At 43.0% G+C, this 20,116-nt stretch overlaps 1 protein-coding gene across 1 annotated transcript in view; it reads left to right on the plus strand.

The window, feature by feature from the left end:
* Positions 1-20,116, plus strand: part of tm9sf3 (transmembrane 9 superfamily member 3) — a 78,903-nt gene that overhangs the window by 20,526 nt on the left and 38,261 nt on the right. The window contains 2 exon segments of the mRNA XM_055661939.1: positions 14,684-14,806; positions 18,076-18,236. Of these exon segments, the coding sequence (XP_055517914.1) occupies positions 14,684-14,806; positions 18,076-18,236 (284 nt within the window).

Raw genomic sequence — 20,116 nt, forward strand, 5'->3', positions numbered from 1 at the left:
TCCACCTCCAGGCCCTTAGCCTGGCACCTGCATGGCAACCACGGAACGGCTTCTTCAGCTCAGACGGAATATGTTGTTTTATTCCGTAAACTGTCCGTCGCCACATAAGGAGTTCATCCCTCCTATACGCGACTCTACACATGCTAAACAAAACACACTAAACCGCTAAAACACTAAAACACTAAACAAAAACTCGGAGCTACAAGGACTTGCTGCCTCTCAGTTCGGCGCATGCGCAAAATACGATCAGAAGTATACCATTCAGCCCAAATCTGCCATTCAATCATGGTTGAGCTATCTTTCCCTCTCAACCCCATTCTCCTGCCTTCTCCCCTTAACCCCTGACACCCGTACTAATCAAGAATCTGTCAATCTCGACCTTAAATACCCATTGACTTCCCCCCATGGGTCTGTGGCAATGAAATCCACAGATTCACCACCCTCTGACTAAAGAAATTCCTCCTCATCTTTCTAAAGGTGCATCTTTTTATTCCGAGGCTATGTCCTCTGGTCCTAGACTCTCCCACTGGTAGAAACATCCTCCACATCCACTCTATCCGGGCCTTTCACTAATCGAGTGTGTCTGTCATTGACCATATAGTGAGGAAGACAGTTTAAATTAGTAATAAGAAAAGTGACAAAATTAGGTATTTCCTGTCAAGTGTGCAAGATGGCACTTGTACAGTCCAAATAAGGCAAGTCAGCACAAAGTTGGGAAGAGAAATGTAGAGAGAGTGCATGACGACAGATCCCACTAAGTTGCTTGGTCAGTTGATAATTGTGATACTTTGTTGATTGTAGCATTAAATACAAGAGTAGGAAAACTGTTAGACGTAAACACAATTAAGTAGGCGACGCTAGAGTACAATGCATGCTTCGCCACATTAGGGCAAGTGCATGGTTGCATTAGAGGGTTCAGCAGATCTGTGAGAATGTTGATAGAACTAGGGAAATGAGGAAAGATTGCTTTGGAATAGAGAGGGACTTACTTGGCATACATGAGGGAATTAAATAGAAATTATTTATTTTAACAGATCGAAGCCAGTGGCCACAGATTTAATGTAATTTGTTGAAGGAATAGAGTCATGTAGTCATTGAGTGGTACAGTATGGAAACAGGACCTTCAGCCCAACTCGCCCACACCGGCCAACAATGTCCCAGCTACCCTAGTCCCACTTGTCTGCGCTTGGTCCATATCCCTCCAAACCTGTCCTATCCATGTACCTGTCCATCTGTTTCTTAAACGATGGGATAGTCCCAGCCTCAACTACCTCCTCCGGCAGCTTGTTCCATACACCCACCACCCTCTGTGTGAAGAACTTACCCCTCGGATTCCTATTAAATATTTTCTCCTTCACCTTGAGCCTATGTCCCCTGGTCCTTGATTCCCCTACACTGGGTAAAAGACTCTGCATCTACCCGATCTATTCCTCTCATGCTTTTGCACACCTCTATAAGATCTCCCCTCATCCTCCTACGCTCCATGGAATGGAGACCCAGCCTACTCAATCTCTCCCTATAGCTCCCACCCTCTAGTCCTGGCAACATCCTCGTAAATCTTTCCTGAACCCTTTCAAGCTTGACAATATCTTTCCTATAACATGGTGCCCAGAACTGAACACAATATTTTAAATGCGCTCACCAACTGCATTGCTTATACAACTGCAACATGACCTCCCAACTTCTATCCTCAATACTCTGACTGATGGAGGCCAAAGTGCCAAAAGCCTTTTTGACCACCTTATCTACCTGTGACTCGACCTTCAAGGAACCATGCACCTGTACTCCTAGATCCCTCTGCTCTACAACACTACCCAGAGGCCTACCATTTACTGAGTTCTGCCCTTGCTCGATGTCCCAAAATGCAACACCTCACATTTCTCTGTATTAAATTCCATCAATCATTCCTCTGCCCACCTGGCCAATCGATCCAGATCCTGCTGCAATCGTTCACAAGCATCTTCACTTTCTGTAAAACCACTAACTTTTGTACCATCAGCAAACTTGCTAATCTTGCCCTGTAGTCAAGTCTATTTGCCACCTACGCATACGAGATGTGCAGTGAAATGAAAAGTGGCAATGCTTGCGGATTGTGCAAAAAAAACAAAAAAAAAAACTACGAAACTCATCCAAATCATTTAGATGTAGATGACAAACAGTACCGGGCCCATTACCGAACCCTGAGGCACACCACTAGTCACAGGCCTCCGTTCTGAGAAGCAACCTTCCACCATCACCCTCTGCTTTCTTCCATGGAGCCAATTTGCTATCCATTCAGCTATCTCTCCTTGGATCCCATGAGATCTAACCTTCCAGAGCAGCCTACCATGTGGAACCTTGTCGAATGCCTTATTGAAGTCCATGTACACAACATCTACAGCTCTGCCCTCATCAACCTCTTTGCTCAAGTCTTCAAAAAAAATCAATCAGATTTGTGGAGTAAATAGTGGAGAGGATTTCTTTCATCCCAAGGAGGACTATAATTCAAGTGCTTGCCTAGATCCCACAATGTTGTGAGAGTACCTGCCTTCACCACTCACTCAAGCAGTGCATTTCAGATTCCATTGCCACCTGGATGAACACCAACTTCCTCAGATTCTAAGGTAGACAAAAATGCTGGAGAAACTCAGCAGGTGAGGTAGCATTTATGGAGCGAAGGAAATAGGCACGTTTCGGGTCGAGACCCTTCTTCAGACTGATGTGAGGGTGGGGGGGGGGGGGGGAGGGGAGGAAGAAGAAAGGAAGAGACGGAGACAGTGGGCTGAGGGAGAGATGGGAAGGGGAGGAGAAAGCCAGGACTATCCGAAATTAGAGAAGTCAATGTTCGTATCGCTGGGGTGTAAACTGCCAAGCAAAATATGAGGTGCTGCTCCTTCAATTTGCAGTGGGCCTCTGGCCACGGAGGAAGCCCAGGACAGAAAGGTTGGATTCGGAATGGGAGGGGCAGTTCAAGTGCTGAGCCACCGGGGGATCAGGTTGGTTAGTGCGAACCGAGCGGAGGTGTTGGGCGAAGCGATCGCCAAGCCTACGCTTGGTGTCACCGATGTAGAACAGCTGACACCTAGAAGCAGCGGATGCAATAGGTGAGGTTGGAGGAGGTGCAGATGAACCTCTGCCGCACCTGGAAAAACTGCTTGGATTCTTGAATGGAATCAAGGGGGGAGGTAAAGCGACAAGTGTAGCATTTCTTGCGGTTGCAAGGGAAAGTGCCAGGAGAGGGGGTGGTTTGGGTGGGAAGGGACGAATTGACCAGAGATACGGAGTGAGGTCTCTGCAGAAAGCAGACGGGGGAGGAGATGGGAAGATGTGGCCAGTGGTGGGATCCCGTTGGAGGTGGCAAAAATGTCGGATGATTATCTGTTGTACGTGATGGCTGGTAGGGTGGAAGGTGAGTACTCTGCCCTTGTTACAAGTGGGGGGGATGGGGAGTGAGAGCAGAGTTATGGGGTATAGAAGAGGCCCTGGTGAGAGCCTCATCTATAGTAGTAGAGGGAAACCCCCGTTCCCTGAAGAATGAGGACATCTCCGATGCCCTGGTGTGGAACACCTCTTCAGGGTGCAGATGCTGCGTAGACGGAGGAATTGGGAGCAGGGGATGGTGTCCTTACAGGAAAGCAGGGTGGGAAGAAGTGTAGTCCAGATAGCCATGGGAGTCGGTAGGTTTATAACGGATGTTGGTCAGTAGTCTATCACCTGCGATGGAGATAGTGAGGTCCAAAAATGCTAGGGAAATGTCGGAAATGGGCCAGGTGTATTTGAGTGCCGGATGGAAGTTAGTGGCGAAATGGATGAAGTCAGTGAGTTGTGTATGGGTGCAGGAGGTAACACCAATGCAGTCGTCGATGTAGCGGAGGTAGAGTTCTGGGATAGGGTCATGGAACGCCTCGAACAAAGATTGTTCGACGTACCCTATAAAGAGGCAGGCAGAGCTTGGGCCCATGCGCGTGCCCATAGCTACGCCTTGTATTTGGAGGAAATAGGCGTCTCTTATGCTTTAGTTTTAGAAATGGGGAAATGTTTCCTATTACCTACATATCTATATCCCTGATAATTTGGTAAACCTCTATCAAGTGCCTTAGCTGCGTCTACTCCAAGGAAAACAAACACAGACAATCCAGCCACTCTTCATAACTGAAATACCCAATTCTAGGCAACATCCTAGTGAAGATCACTAAATTCTGGAGTAACTCAGCAGATCAGGCAGCAACCCTGGAGAACATGGATAGGTGACGTTTTGGGTCGAGACCCTTCTTCAGACTGCTCGCCTCCAGCCTGCTCCCTCTTTTGCTTAACCTAGACTCATCTGCTACGACCCTATTTCAACTTCCTAGCGAATCTCCACTACTCCCTTAGCTGTGCAATCACATCCAAGTTTGGTGACCAGACCTGTATGCAGCATCTGGCTGTTGCCTAACCAATGTTTGTAAAGTTGTAACATAATCTCCCTAATTTTACCTTTGTTAGGTGGGGCACAGAATATAATAATCCCATGTGCTTTCTTGCACATGCTGCCACCTTCGGGATCTTTGACGTACACTGAGGTGCCTCTGTACTTCAGTATTCCCCAAGTTCCCACTCTGTTGGTACGTAGTCCTCCCAAAGTGCATCACCTTGTACTAATCAGAATAATACCCCATTTGTAACTGGTCTGTCCATGTTACCAACTGATCAATATCATGCTGTAGCCTATTCGCACTATTAAGAGCATTACTGTTCAAATCCAAATTGTTAATATGTACAACTAACACTGAGAGTACTTGCACAGATCCCCGTGGTACACTACTAGTCACAGGCTTCCAATCACAAAATCAGCCATCCACCATTGTCCATTGCCTCCTGTTACCATGCCAATTTTAGATCTTATTTGCCCTGGGTCCCTTGGGTTTAAACTTTTTGGGACCTTCTCAAAAAGGCCTTACTGAAGTTGCTGCTGTGAAAAATTCTATTGTTGTTCAGACACAATCAATCTCCTTAATAATTCCATGTTGAAGACACAAGGAACTGCAGATGCTGGTTTGCAAAAAAAAAAAAAAAAGACAGTGCTAGAGTTACGCTAGGCAGCATCTCTGGAGAACATGGAGAGGTGATGTTTCAAGTCAGAACCCTTCTAACACTTCTTCAAAACCATGCCGAATAACCGATGAGATTATGGTGCAGAAAAAGGGAAGATGTTTAAAGCAGAAAAATAAGGTGAGCCATTGATCAAAACCCGATGAAGGATACAGACAGAGTAGACCTCTGAATCTAACATAGTGCAGCGATTTGTAAGTTGTGGTGATGCCAGAAGGACCAGATATGCAAGCACTGCACACTGCATTATTTTGCAAGCACTGGTATGTACTCGCAGTCTGAAGAAGGATCTCAACCCGAAACGTCCCCAATTTTTTTTCTCCAGAGTTTCTGCCTCACCTGCTTAGTTACTCCAGCATTTTATATCTTATCTGCTGGTATGCACTGCCTGATAGGCTAGTAAAAGCATATAATTGCAGCTTTCACCACCCACCATTAAAGAGATCTACAGAAGGTGCTGTCTCAACTGGGCAACTAATATCAAAGACCTACACCACCTTGGCCATTGGAAGAAGATACAGGAGCATGAGAACCTCCAGGTTCAGAAATTGTTTCTTCCCATTAAATGAAGATAGACACAAAAAGCTCTGCGGGGCACGCAGAATCTCTAGAGAGAAGGAATGACTTGGAGTGTCTCAGAGGGCGGTGGAGGCAGGTTCTCTGGATGCTTTCAAGAGAGCTAGATAGGGCTCTTAAAAATAGCGGAGTCAGGGGATATGGGGAGAAGGCAGAAACGGGGTACTGATTGGGGATGATCAGCCATGATCACATTGAATGGCTAGCTCGAAGGGCCGAATGGCCTGCTCCTGCGCCTATTGTCTGTTGTCATATTGTCTATTGACTTGGCCCAGACTCGGGTCCAGTCTGAAGAAAGGTCACCCATTCCTTCTCTCCAGAGAGCTGTCTGTCCCGCTGAGTTATTCCAGCTTTTTATGTGTATCTTTGGTTTAAACCAGCATTTGCAGAATATTCCTACACTCTTCCCATTAACTGTCAGGCTCTTAAAGCCGCCTTGCACAACACTACCGAACCACTGCGGACTTTGGTTTATGTGATGTCATGGTCTAACTTACTTCAAATGATTTATTGTTTTATTGTTGCCTCTAAGGTGCCTGTAAAGCTCCAGCTCGTAGGAATTTCGTTGTTCCGGTTTATATCCGGTGCATGTGACAAATAAGCACTCTTGAAACTTGATTAATGGTAAAATCAGTTACTATAACGGCTAAAACTGAATGCAAGTGATTACCTTGTTAAATTAAATGGTGATTCAGGTACACTGATTTTAAGTATGTGGGAATGAAGATATCTAAATAATCCTGGCAAGTGTGGGCATGATTGCCACTGGAAATGTTTAGTTTAAAAAAAATCTTAAATAAATAGTCCAAATTGTTTCACTTGATCAATTCATCTGCCAAGAAAAAAAGTTGGATGATCAAGCTTTCTTGCTGATGCTCCACCCATTGCTACTAATTAGTTGCTCATACTAGAAACATACTCCTTCTTTTCAGTATTGGATTAGTTTAGAGATGCAGCATGGAAATAGGCCTTTGCCCAAAGAGGACCAGTGATCGCTGTACACTAGCACCCTCCTACATACTAGGGACAATTTACAATCTTTACTGAAGCCAATTAACATACAAACTTGCACTTCTTGGGAGTGTGGGAGGAAACCAGACCATTCGGGGGAAGTCCACACGGTCACGGGGAGAACATACAAACTGTACAGACCACCTGTAGTCGGGATCGAACCCGAGTCTTTGGCGCTGTAAGGCAACAACTGTACCGCTCCGCCACCATGCTATAATCTTGATTATTATGATGAATCTGTTCTTAGGTGTTTCTTGGTAGTGGCGGAACATGGTTAACCTTCTCTTTTATTGGGATCATTTCCTCCTTTGGTAAAGAACTGTACTGTGATTTGAAATGAGATGTTTGAATAGAATTGTGCGTCAGAATACCTCATAATTCTATATGTATAGTGTCAATACTATATAATAACATGGAACTGCAGATGTTGGTTTATACCAACTATAGACACAAAATGCTGGAGTAACTCTGGGTCAGGCAGCATCACTAGAAAACATGGATAGGCGACTTTTCTGAAGTAGGGTTCTGACCCGAAACGTCACCTATCCATGTTTTCCAGTGATGCTGCTTGACCAGCTGAGTTGCTCCAGCATTTTGTCCCTTTTACTACTGTGCCAGGCCATCCCACAGTATTTTACAGTCAGTGGAAATGTTTTCAAAATTCTGATGAAGGAAACACTGCAGTCACTTTGTGGAACCTAAGCTGACAAGCAGCAATATGATGATCAGCAGATTTTTTAAATGTTGATTATGGGCTAAACATTGCAGATACATGCTTGGACTTTGGAGTTGTCCCACATTATTCTTTGTATCCACTTGAAAGAACAGTCAGGGCCTTGGTTTTAACACTGGACCTGCTGCCTCACAGCCCCACTGATTTGCAGTGCTGCCTGTGTGGAGTTTGTGCACTCACCTTGTGACCTCATGGGCTTTCCACCGGTATTGTTATTTACTCCCACAACCCACTGATGTGCAGAATTGTAGGTTCTTTAAACACTTTAAATTGCCCACAGTAGTAGAATATCGGGATGGAGAATTAGTTAAAGACAATGTGGAGATAATAGAATTGGTTAGGATGGTATTAATATAAAAATGGGTGTTAGATGGTCATTACAGCCAAGATAGCCCAAGGGCATTTTCAGTGCTGTATCTACCTGACTCTGACTTCATCTGAGATCCAGCACATGCAATCCACACATTTTGACTTGGATAGAATGGATGCAGTTTTCCTTATGGTATGCAATAGTCAATTGGAGCCAGCTAAGGCAGCTGGTGCAAATATTCCATGGCATATATTTCAAGGCAGAGGGAGGGGGATTTTTTGAGAAAAAAAAACATTTCTGAAAGAATGCAGTAAATCAGACAGCGCCTGTGGAGGCAAAGGGATTCTCAATGTTCCGGGCCGAGACCCTGCATCAGGACTGAAGAGTGCGGGGGGGCGGGGGGGGGGGGGGTTTAAGGCTGAGGCTGGTAGGTGGCATGTGGAACCAGACTTGCAGGGAGGATGATGGGTGGATGAGCCTCCACAACACTACTGATTGCACATTGAGAGTTCATTGCTTTTTTGCACTTTGCATTTGCTGTGACATTCACTAAAATGATGGTCGATCATTTAGTTCAGCATAGTTTTCTTGATCTAACATCATACCATTTGCTTTTCTTAAATCTAAATATCAATTCATAGTTAGAGAGCATGGAAACAGTGTCATCTTCAAATGTACTAATCATGCTTTCTGAGTTCTCCTCCAAATCATTGATATAAATCACAAACAGCAATGGGCCCAGCACCGATCCCTGAGGCACACCACTAGTTGTAGGCCTCCAGTCCAAACACAACCTCCCACCATCACCTTCCTTCCATGGATCCCAGGATCGCATGCGATCTAACCTTCACAAGAGGCCTACCAGGCAGAATCTTGTCAAGTGCCTTACTGAAGTTTGTTTCTAATAAATTGGAGATTATCTCTGCAGCTCAGATGGTTGGTAAATTCCAAAGATTTGCCACCCTTCGATGAAGATTTCTTTTCATCTTTGTTTTGCATAGCTAGCTCATTATTATGAGGGTGTGACCCCTGGTTCTGTGCATGTCAGTCGAAACATTGTTTCATAATTGATTTTAAATACGTCCAATCGTTTAATGTAGACAGGTTCACATGTATAGTGCCTCCATAATGTTTTGGACAAAGACCCATCATTTATTTGCCTGTACTCCACAATTTGAGATTTGTTATAGAAAAAATCACGTGGTTAAAGTGCACATTGTCAGATTTTAATAAAGGCCATTTTAATACATTTTGGTTTCACCATGTAGAGATTACAGCTGTGTTCATACATAGCCCACAGGGCACCATAATGTTTGGGACACATGGCTTCACAGGCGTTCGTGATTGCTCAGGTGTGTTTAATTGCCCCCCCCCAATTTCAGGGCACCATAATGTTTAGGACACAGCAATGTCATGTCAATGAAAGTGGCCATGTTTAGTATTTTGTTGCATATCCTTTGCATGCATTGTCTGCTTGAAGTCTGCGATTCATGGACATTATCAGTTGCTGTGTGTCTTCTGTGGCGATGCTCTGCCAGGCCTGTATTACAGCCATCTTTAGCATGCTTGTTTTGGGAGCTATTACCCTTCAGTTTTCTCTTCAGCAGATAAAAGGCATGCTCAATTGGGTTCAGATCGGGTGATTAACTTGGCCACTCAAGAATTTACCATTTTTTAGCTTTGAAAAACTCCTTTGTTGCTTTAGCAGTATGTATGGGATCATTGTCTTGCTGTAGAATGAACCATCAGCCAATGAGGTTTGAGGCATTTGTTTGATCTTGAGCAGATAGGATGTGTTTATACACTTCAGCATTCATTATGCCACTACCATCAGCAGTTGTATCATCTATGAAGGTACGTGAGCCAGTACCTTCAGCAGCCATACATGCCCAGGCCATAACACCCCCACCACCGTGTTTCACAGATGAGGTGGTATGCTTTGGATCTTGGGCAGTTCCTTCTCTCCTCCATACTTTGCTCTTGCCATCACTCTGATATATGTTAATCTTTGTCTCATCTGTCCACAAGACCTTTTTCCAGAACTGTGGTTGCTCTTTTTACTTCTTGGCAAACTGTAACCTGGCCATCCTATGTTTGCGGCTAACCAGTGGTTTGCATCTTACAGTGTAGCCTCTGTATTTCTGTTCATGAAGTCTTCTGTGCACAGTGGTCATTGATAAATCCACACCTGACTCCTGAAGAGTGTTTCTGATCTGGCGGACAGGTGTTTGGAGATTTTTCTTTATTATAGAGAGAATTCTTCTGTCATCAGCTGTGGAGGTCTTCCTTGGCCTGCCAGTCCCTTTGCGATTAGTAAGCTCACCAGTGCTCTCTTTCTTCTTACTGATGTTCTAAACAGTTGATTTTGGTAAGCCTGAGGTTTGGCTGATGTCTCTAACAGTTTTATTCTTGTTTCGCAGTCTCATAATGGCTTCTTTGACTTTCATTGGCACAACTTTGGTCCTCATGTTGATAAACAACAATAAAAGTTTCCAAAGGTGATGGAAAGACTGGAGGATAGACTAGGTGCTGAGAGCTCTCTTATACCTGCATTAAGGAGGCAATTAAACACACCTGAGCAATCACAAAAACCTGTGAAGCCATGTGTCCCAAACACTATGGTGCCCTGAAATGGGGGGGGGGGGGGGACTATGTATAAAGACAGCTGTAATTTCTACATGGTGAAACCAAAATGTATAAAAATGGCCTTTAATAAAATCTGACAATGTGCACTTTAACCACGTGGTTTTTTTCTATTACAACTCTCAAATTGTGGAGTACAGAGGTAAATAAATAAATGATGGGTCTTTGTCCTAAGCATTATGGAGGGCATGGTACCTCCTCTAATTAAATCTATTGCATCCGGTGTTCCTGAAGTGTACTCCTGTACATCAGTGAGACCAAGTGTGGACTCTGCAACCTTTTTGCTGAACACGCGCTCAGTCCATGGCCGACTGGATCTCCAGGTTCTCCTTACAGTCTGAAGAAGGGTCACGACTGGAAACATGACCTATCCATTTTCACCAGAGATGCTTCCTGACCCGCTGAGTTACTCCACCATTTTGTATCTATCTCCAAAGGCTTGTTCATTTCTATCTCTAAAGTTTTTCAACCCTTTGGAATGCCTACCTTTGAATTCTGGATACTTGGTGATTCTAGAATTAACTTCTCCACCATTGACCGCCACGCTGAGCTCCTAAACTGCAGAATTCCCTCAAGTTCTGACTTCCCATCTCTTTTATCTCTCCTTTAAGATACACATCTACACAGCTTAGTTACAAGCTGTAGGCATCGTTGATCAACTGTAAAATCTTGTTTGCCATATTTCTTTCAAGTATCGTGGGACATATTCATACATTAAATTAATTGTGTTCAATGGAGTTCTTGATTGGTGTGTTACTTTTGTTAAATGGTTGCCAAAGTTACTGAGTAACCATCCTATCCATGTTGTAAATATGCTTTAAGAATGTGCTTTAATGAAAAACCATGAAGCTGAAACCATTACATAGATTTGTACAGGACAGGAACCATTTGACCACAATTTCTACACGGGTGCTGCCTGATGTGCTGAATATTTCCACCATTTTTCATTTTTATTTCCACACCGAATACAGTTAAAATAATGAGGTCAGGTTTTGTGCAGGATCAGACACCAAGTTGAAATTGGAAACATGGTCATTAAAATGAGAAATGTAGGAATAACAAAACTCAGTGGGTTAGACAGGACCTGTGGGGAGAGAAACAGGATTAAACGTTCAGCAGATGCCATAGTCATACGCATGGAAACAGACCTTTCGGCCCAATGCCCATGTTGACCAAGATGCCCCACTAGTGCCACCTGCTCATGTTTGGCCCATATCCTATCTATGTACCTGTCTAAATGCCTTTTAACTGTTGTTATAGTACCTGTCTCAACTGCCTTCTCTGGCAGCTCATTCCATACATCCACCACTTCAGTGAAAAATTTTCCCCTCGGGTTCCTATTGAATCTTTTCTCTTAAACCTATGTTCCCTAATTCTTGATTCCTCTATTCTGGGTGAAAGTGTCCGTGTCTATTCCCCTCATGATCTTATACACCTCTCTAAGATCACCTCTCATCCTCCTGCGCTCAAAGGAATAAAATCCTAGCCTGCCCAACCTCTCCCTGGAGCCCAGGCCTTCAAGTGCTGGCATCCTCCTTGCAAATAATCGCTGCCTTGCAACATCATCCTTCCTGTAGCAGGGTGACCAAAACTGAACACAATACACCAGGTGCTGTGAGCTTGCCGTGCCCAGTTACGGCACAATAATTGACTAGGCCAGATTAATTATTTTTAGAGAGTTTAACATAAGAACTATTTTCATCTCATACAATAATTTTAAGAACAGAGAACGTTTCTTCGTTTGATTTTTTGTTAATGTTGGAAAGAAATGGAGCAATGACGCACTTTGTCATCTCAATAATTTATTTGGTGGTTCCTTTCATTACAATTGCCTTTGTGTTATAAATGAGCCTTAACGTCTTGAATTTCAAGATTTTTTCATATGAATACATTAAAAAAAAACTTTGAATGATTTACAATATTATTACCATTAAATTGAATTTGTTTCTTCCTAGTTTAAAATCACTCCTGGAAAATTGTGGGGAAATAAGAAACTACAATATTTTTTTATTGGGCATTGTGAAAGGAGGCCTTATTTTAGTGCCCCATAAAACTGCAGGGCAGCACAGAGGTGTAGTGGTAGTGTAGTGGTAGTGTAGTGTAGTGTAGTGGTAGATTTGCTGCCTTAAGGGCCTTTTCCACTTGCCGATTTTTTTCGGAGACTGCCGGCATCATAGACTGACGTATCAATCACTGAAAAATTTGCGGCGTGATGATGTATGACATGCGGCGTTTTTTTAAGTCGCAACATTTTTTTGTTGCCGCTGGATTTTGCAATGTTCAAAATCTTTTGGCGACACTGATATGACGCCGGCAGTCGTCGAAAAAATCGCCAAGTGGGACAGGCCCTTTACAGTTCCAGACACCCAGGTTCAATATTGACTACGGCTGCTGCCTATGTGGAGTTTGTACGGTTTCCACCCCAACATGCAGGTTTATAGGTTAAGTGGCTTCAGTAAAATTACAAATTGTCTCTAGTGTGTAGGTTAGTGTTAGTGTACGAGGTGATCGCTGGTTGGTGTTGACTCGGTAGGCCAAAGGGCATGTTTCTGCGCTGTATCTCTAAAGTCTACGAATGCTGGAATCTTGAGCAATTGAGGGGTCAGATTGGACCATTTTATGGAATATTGCTCTTGTATTTTTTGGAATTAAGATGAAAAATTTGACTAATTCACTTAAAAATAGCATTGAATTTGCTCCACGTCATTGTCACATTCCGACGTGTTTGCAATAGCTGCACGTTATCATTCTCAACGTCTCCATTAATTTAATATTGGTTGGTCATTCTACCTGCAACATTCTCTCTGTCCCTGCACAACCAGAACTAATAACAACCAGATATTTGCAGTATCTTCAAAGCGTACAGCATAAGGTTCCTTTCCCAGCCCTTCCTTCTATTTCATGTTTAAATAGGGTTCTGATAGCACTGTGCACAGTGCATACTGATGAATGGGGGGTTATAATTTAAGAAGAATATTTAATTTTAAGGTACAAAGAGTCCGCACGACCAGAAAAACTTTTTGTATTTCGGTCTGTGGAGTAGGATTGTGGAACAGTTTGAATGTGGAGTTAAAGCAATGTCCAAATATGAACCAGTTCAAAATGACATACAAAAAACTTTTTTTCACAAGGTACAGGGATGAAGGGGATGGTTGACAAACAGGGGTTAATGTTCATTTATTATTTTATTTATTTATGTTTTTTTGGTTACTTCATACATATTACTTGTATGTGTATATCAGTTGTATGTATATGTATATGTCTGTATGCATCTCTAAAAATTGTCTAGGGTATTATTATTATTTAATTAATTATTAAATATGGAAGAAGGGTTTAGGGAGAATTGAATTGAATCTTGAATCAATCAAATAAGCTCTGAACAAAAACAGTCTATTATCATTATTATTATTGCACTATCTGTTTATTTATTGTGTATATATGGTCTATGGACACATTGAACTTTTATCTTCCGTTTTGTATTACATATTCTGTTGTGCTGCAGCAAGTAAGAATTTCATTGTCCTATCTGGGACACATGACAATACTCTATTGACTCTTAAGTTCTTACACCATAAAATGTATTTCTGAAATATTCTGACTTTTTCCCCATCCTATCCCAACTTTAAGTTGCATTAAAACTATCTTTTTGACCATTCCTGCACTAAATCTTCAGTGTTTTCTGAGATTTTAGACTTATAATCTAACTTTTTGAAGTCCCTTGGCATGTTTCCTTCATTCAAGACGCACATTTCTCTGGTAATTCTCCGTTGCAATTATGTAAAAGTTCTATATTGACACAGGATGTTATATAAATTGTGACTTTTCTGGATGAGCCTTTTCGGGTCCCTGAAGTAAAAGATTCCAGTTTAGTTTAGAGTACAGAGTGGAAACCGGCCTTTCGGCCCACCAGCACACTAGGGACAATTTACAATTATATCAAGCCAATTAACCTACAAACCTGTATGTCTTTAGAGTGTGACAGGAAACCAGAGATCCCGGAGAAAACCCACGCAGGTCACGGGGAGAACGTACAAACTCCATACAAACAGTACCCATAGATAGGATGGAACCCGGGTCTCTGGCGCTGCAAGCCAGCAACTCTACCGCTGCGCTACTGTGCCTCCCACTATTTAATTTACTGGTTGTTTGGTCAATTTATGTAACTTCTGGGATTGTGAAAGACCCAAGACTTATAACAAAAAAATTAACTTGAAGACCAGGAGTTAAGAATGACAAAGGCACAATGGAATGGGAAAGACTGATTTTGTGGATTATTAATTTTAAAAAAAATGTTTATAATACCAATTGATAAATTGGATGCATTATTTTTTTTTTTTTAGATGATGTCATGCAAAATACTTACTGTGAAATTGATTTGGATAAACAAAAGCGCGATGCCTTTATTTATGCTATCAAGAACCACTACTGGTACCAGATGTACATTGATGATTTGCCAATATGGGGTAAGTTCAGTTCAAGAAGGACGATTACAGGATTTGTAAAACATGTTGTTTTCTCAGATTTTGGGGGAGTTCTCTCTCCCATCATGGTTTTCCAAAGTATAAGAATGTGGGATTCAACTTTCAAGCCTGCCGTAACATAAAATTAGTTTATTGTGGAATAGTATCTTACACCACCAACCCGCTTTGGTTTCCTCTATGGCTATATGAGTTTTGCAATCTTGCTCCTTGACCAGAGTTCTTTAGCGAAGAGGTCCACATTTCCAGTGCCCATTGTGTGGAGAATGAATACTTTCTGACTTCAACGCTCAATGATCTAGCTCTGACTAACCACAGATGAATTATCTATGACTTCATTTTTTTGTTAACCTTTCCCCATATCCCTTCGTAAAACAAAAAATGTTGGATTTAATAATAAAAAATAATTATTAAATCTTGGATTTAATTTTTAAAAATCCAGAACCATTTTGTGTTTGCAGAAGAGAATGCCACATTTCTGTCATCTATTGCATTTAGGAGCATTTCCTCACCGCATCTTAAAACATCTGGCTTCAAGCTTTTGGCCATATCTCAATTTTTTTTAATTCCGCAATCAACAAAAATATATTTTCTATGCGGTTACTCCACTAATATCTTAAAGTGATTAAATCACCTTTTGCCTTTCTAGAGACTCAATTAATTTCCCTCAACTGAAACTCTCCTCCACCTGGCTGAACTTATCCTCACTTTCAACAACTTCTCTTTTGACTCCTCTCACTTTCTCCAAGTTAAAGTTTCCACCATGGGCACTCACATGGACCCATCTATGCCTGTCTTTTTGTTGGAGACCTTGATCGATACTAGTTCCAGGCGTACACTGGTACCATACCCCACTTTTTCTCTGCTACATTGACGACTCCCCTCCCCACAGACAGAGCAAGGATAGAGTTCCCCCACTCCTCGCCTTTCACTCCACCAGCCTCTGTATTCAACATATCATCCCCAACAATTCCTCTAACGTGATTCCACCACCTGTCGGATCTTCCCATCTCCACCCCTTCCCACTTTCCACAGAGACCGCTCCCTCCACAACTCTTTAGTTCACATCCCTTCCCACCCAAACCACTCCCTCCCCAGGTAGTTTTCCTGTCACTGCAGGAGAGGTAACACTTGTCCCTATACCTCCTCCCCCGCCATCAACTAGGGACCGCAACAGTCCTTATAGGTGAGACAAAGGTTCATATCCTCTAACCTCATCTACTACAAATGGTGTTCCTGATGTGGCCTCCTGTACATTGGCGAGAGCAAGAGTAGACTTGGCGACCATTTCACCGAACACTTGTGCTCGGCCTGCCAAGGCCTTCTGGATCTCCCGGTTGCTAACCATTTTACTTCCATTCCCATTCTGACCTTTCTGTCCTGGCCTGATGTTGGGAGGCCTTCATTTTTAATGGGTTCAACAGATCTAGCAATGAGTGCCACATACAAGATGAGCTTCTAGGCAGCATGGTGAAACTGGGGAGAACATTGGAGTGGTTTGAGATGTAGGACCATCGGAAGTATTTGCTTTGAACATGACAAAATATTTGGATATATAAATAAGATTGCAGCTTTCTGTGTGCTATTTACGTTGGCATTTTCCCTCAAACTGATAATTCAGCACACTCAGGACTTTCGTGCTGGACCTCTGTGCTGCTAGATGTTACTCTCTATAAACACATTGTTACATTTATTTTAAAAAATGTTAGTTTTACAATAAGTTGAAACTTTCAGATGATTTGGGCTGCAGTTGGATTCACGAGGAGACAGAAAGTGTCATAGATACGATGTTTGGGAAGGTGGTTCAGACAGATGCTATACGAGTAACTTATCAGCAAGACCAGGCAAGCAGTGCACATGCCCTGTTACCCTCTTTAACAGCTATACTGGGGGGGGGGGGGGGGGGGGGGTTGTCCAATTTTATTTTCAGATATAGGGCAAGGTTCCTTCAGCCAACCGAATCGGTACCCCTCATCGTTTTATATACCTTAATTATGCCTTCTGAACCTCCTCCATTCAAGGGAGAACAGACCGACCAGCAGTCAAATCAGTGGCACTATAACAGGCTCTGTTGTGCAGCAGGGAAGGACAGAGTTAAAGAAGCAACAGCAGTGGGGGGCTCGATAGTCAGGAGGTATTTCCATGGCTGAGAGTGAGACTCCAGGATAGTGTGTTGGTTCCAGGGTCAAGAATATCTTGTAAGGAGTAATGCACATCCTGAAAGAGGTCATGGTCCACATATGTAGAAACAACGTAATTAAGGAGGGAGATGTGACCCTCAAAGGAAGTGTTGGGAGTTGGATCAAAAGCGGAAAAGCAAGACCTCTCAATATTTCTGTAGGTGCTATTTGCTAGCGAGAATAAAAATAAGGAGATGGGTCTGATGACAGGTGCAGGAGGGAGGACTTCAAGTTTTTTGGATCTTTGGAATTTCTTCTGGTGCAGGGGTGACCTGTACAAGGCATCTGAGTTGCTTCTGGACTGGACGGGGGGAGATATCCTTGCAGGGATGTTTTGCTAGTGCTACTTAGAGGTTTCATTCTAGTGAGGTGGGAGGTTGGAATTCAGAATGTCAGGGCGGCAGGTGGAGAGGCTGACACGTGTAGGAAGTAGAACAGGCAAGTCCAGTGGGAAGAGTAAGTAGAGAGATGAAGGGAAGCAACCATATCAATGATTTGGATGAGAATGTACAAGACATTGTTAGTAAATTTGCAATGCTACTAAAATAGGTGGTAGTGTTGATATTGAAAATGGTTTTCATCAATTACATCGGGATTTTGGTCACTGAGCAAGTGGGTGACGAATGGCTAAAGTAGTGTTTATCTGGTAAGTGTGAGGTATTACATTTTGGGCAGTCAAACCAGGGCAGAAACTTGAACGGTAGAGCCCTGAAGAATGTTAGTGAGCAGAGGGACCTGGTATATAATGCCCCAAAAGTGGCATTGTATTTAGATATGGTGGTAAAGGCTTTTGGCAGACTAGCCTTCATCCGTCAAGGAATTGAGTATAGAGCTAGACATAATGTTACATTTGTATAGGACATTGGTGAAGCCACACTTTTAGTGTATTGTGTTCAGTTTTGGTCACCCCCGCGAAAGGGGCTGATCCATTTCCTCACTGAATCACATGCATTGTATAGCGCATGAATTTGTTTTTGGAAAGTATGCATTACTTGGAGACAGTCCCATTTGCAAAGTGGAATGCAAATACTTTCCCACCAGCAGGTTGTGGTACATTTCTCTTTGTGTTTGCAGGGATTGTAGGTGAAGCAGATGAAAACGGTGAAGATCACTTCCTCTGGACCTACAAGAAACTTGAGATAGGTTACAATGGCAACCGAATTGTTGATGTTAACTTGACCAGCGAGGGGAAGGTCAAGTTGGTGGCGAACACAAAAATTCCAATGTCCTATTCGGTAAGTATAGTTTGAAACAGAAAATATGATTTTTTACAATTGCAACAATATGTTGCAAGAATGTAACTAGCCTATACTCTAAGCCTCCATTAATATTACAAAGAAAGCATATTTTCACACAGTATTGCAAATGGTAAATTTGTGTTCTGGCACAAAAGTTTTCCAGCCTGCTATATATGAGGCAACTGCCCCATCCTACTCATCAATTCATTTTGAATATTGAAACAAAGAACTACAGATGCTGGTTTACAATAGAAGTGCTGGAGTAACTCTGCAGGTGAGGCAGCTTCAATGGATCAGTCTGAAGAATAGTCCTGACCTGAAATGTCACCTATCCATGTTCTCCAGAGATACCATTAAGTTACTCCAGCACTTTGTGCCTCATTTTGAATAGTGTTCATTTTAAAGTGGTATTTAAATCCCTTTTAAACAGTGAGTACTATTTTGATACTTTAATATCCTTTGTTTAATGAACATGAACCGATGGTTCTATAATTGTATCATAGTGCCAGTGCTATCTCTTAATCTAAAACCACAGTTGGAAAAGTGTACTCCCGTGACTGACTTTAATTCATTCAGTTTTTTGTATTAATATTCAAATGTCAACATTTACTGTGTTCTGGAATTTGCCTGTTGGTGTTTTAATCCAATGTAATCTGACCTTTGTTCTTAACAGCAGAGAAGTTAATAATGTTAACACTATGTGACCAAGCCTGTTCCAGAACTCCACCGGCAGATTTCCTGCTACATATTTGCTGACTATTAATCTTACATGGCACTAGTGATATATGAGGAAACTTCAAATTAATTACTACCTGTGACCATCTGTTCATCGACGATGCCCACTGTGCCCTCCATAATGTTTGGGACAAAAAAAAACTTATTTATATATTTGCCTGTACTCCACAATTTGAGATTTGTAATAGAAAAAAAATCACACGTGGTTAAAGTGCACATTGTCAGATTTTAATAAAGGCCATTTTATACATTTTGGTTTGACGATGTGGAAATTACAGCAGTGTTTATACATAGTCCACCCATGTTAGGGCACCATAATGTTTGGGACACAGCAATGTCATCTAAATGAAAGTACAGGTGCACAACCTTTTATCCGAAAGCCTTGGGACCAGGCACTTTTCGTAATTCAGAATTTTTCGGCTTTCGGAATGGAAGATTTTTAGCGTAGATTTTAACGGCTGCCGCAGTGGTGTAGTGCTCAGCTCATATCCGCAAGGTCGCGAGTTTGCGCCTCGATCCCGGCAGTTACGCGATCGCGAGTTTGAGTCTTCAATGTAGTTTGTTCTTGCAGAATAGGAGAGAATAGGGAGGGTTAGGCTGGGATCATTCTCTGCGAGATGATCTTAGTGTGGGAGACAAGTGTAGGAGAGGTGTACTGACTGTGGGCAGAACTTTGGAAGTGATTGCCCACCATGCTCAAAAGCTGCTGTGTCTCCCTGTCCCTCCAACTCCAGAGGAATCCACTGCCCGATGGGCTGCTACGGCGACAAGTGGCAGTTCGCCCACAGCCCGAGCTGCGCCCCTTCATCCGCAACCCGGGTTCCTCTGGAGTTGGAGTTGGAGCGGGGCTGGGCTAGAGTTGTTGCTGGCTGTGAGTCTCTGGGATTTCCGTGCTTGCAGTGGGCCTGGGGGTCGGTGTCCCGATGAGGGGGCGCAGCTCGGGCTGTGGGCGAACTGCCACGTCGCCGTAGCAGCATATCGGGGAGCGGCTTCTGGTGATCCTAACGTCTCTCAGCTCCTGTCCAGAGGGGTGGCCGGAGACGTCAGGACCAACAGGAACCCGCTCCCCGATGCGCCGCTACAGCGACAAGTGGCAGTGCGCCCACAGCCCGAGCTGCGCCCCCTCATCTGCAACCCGGGTT

The sequence above is a fragment of the Leucoraja erinacea genome, chromosome 34 (assembly GCF_028641065.1).
Source record: "Leucoraja erinacea ecotype New England chromosome 34, Leri_hhj_1, whole genome shotgun sequence".
NCBI classification, from domain to species: Eukaryota; Metazoa; Chordata; class Chondrichthyes; order Rajiformes; family Rajidae; genus Leucoraja; species Leucoraja erinaceus.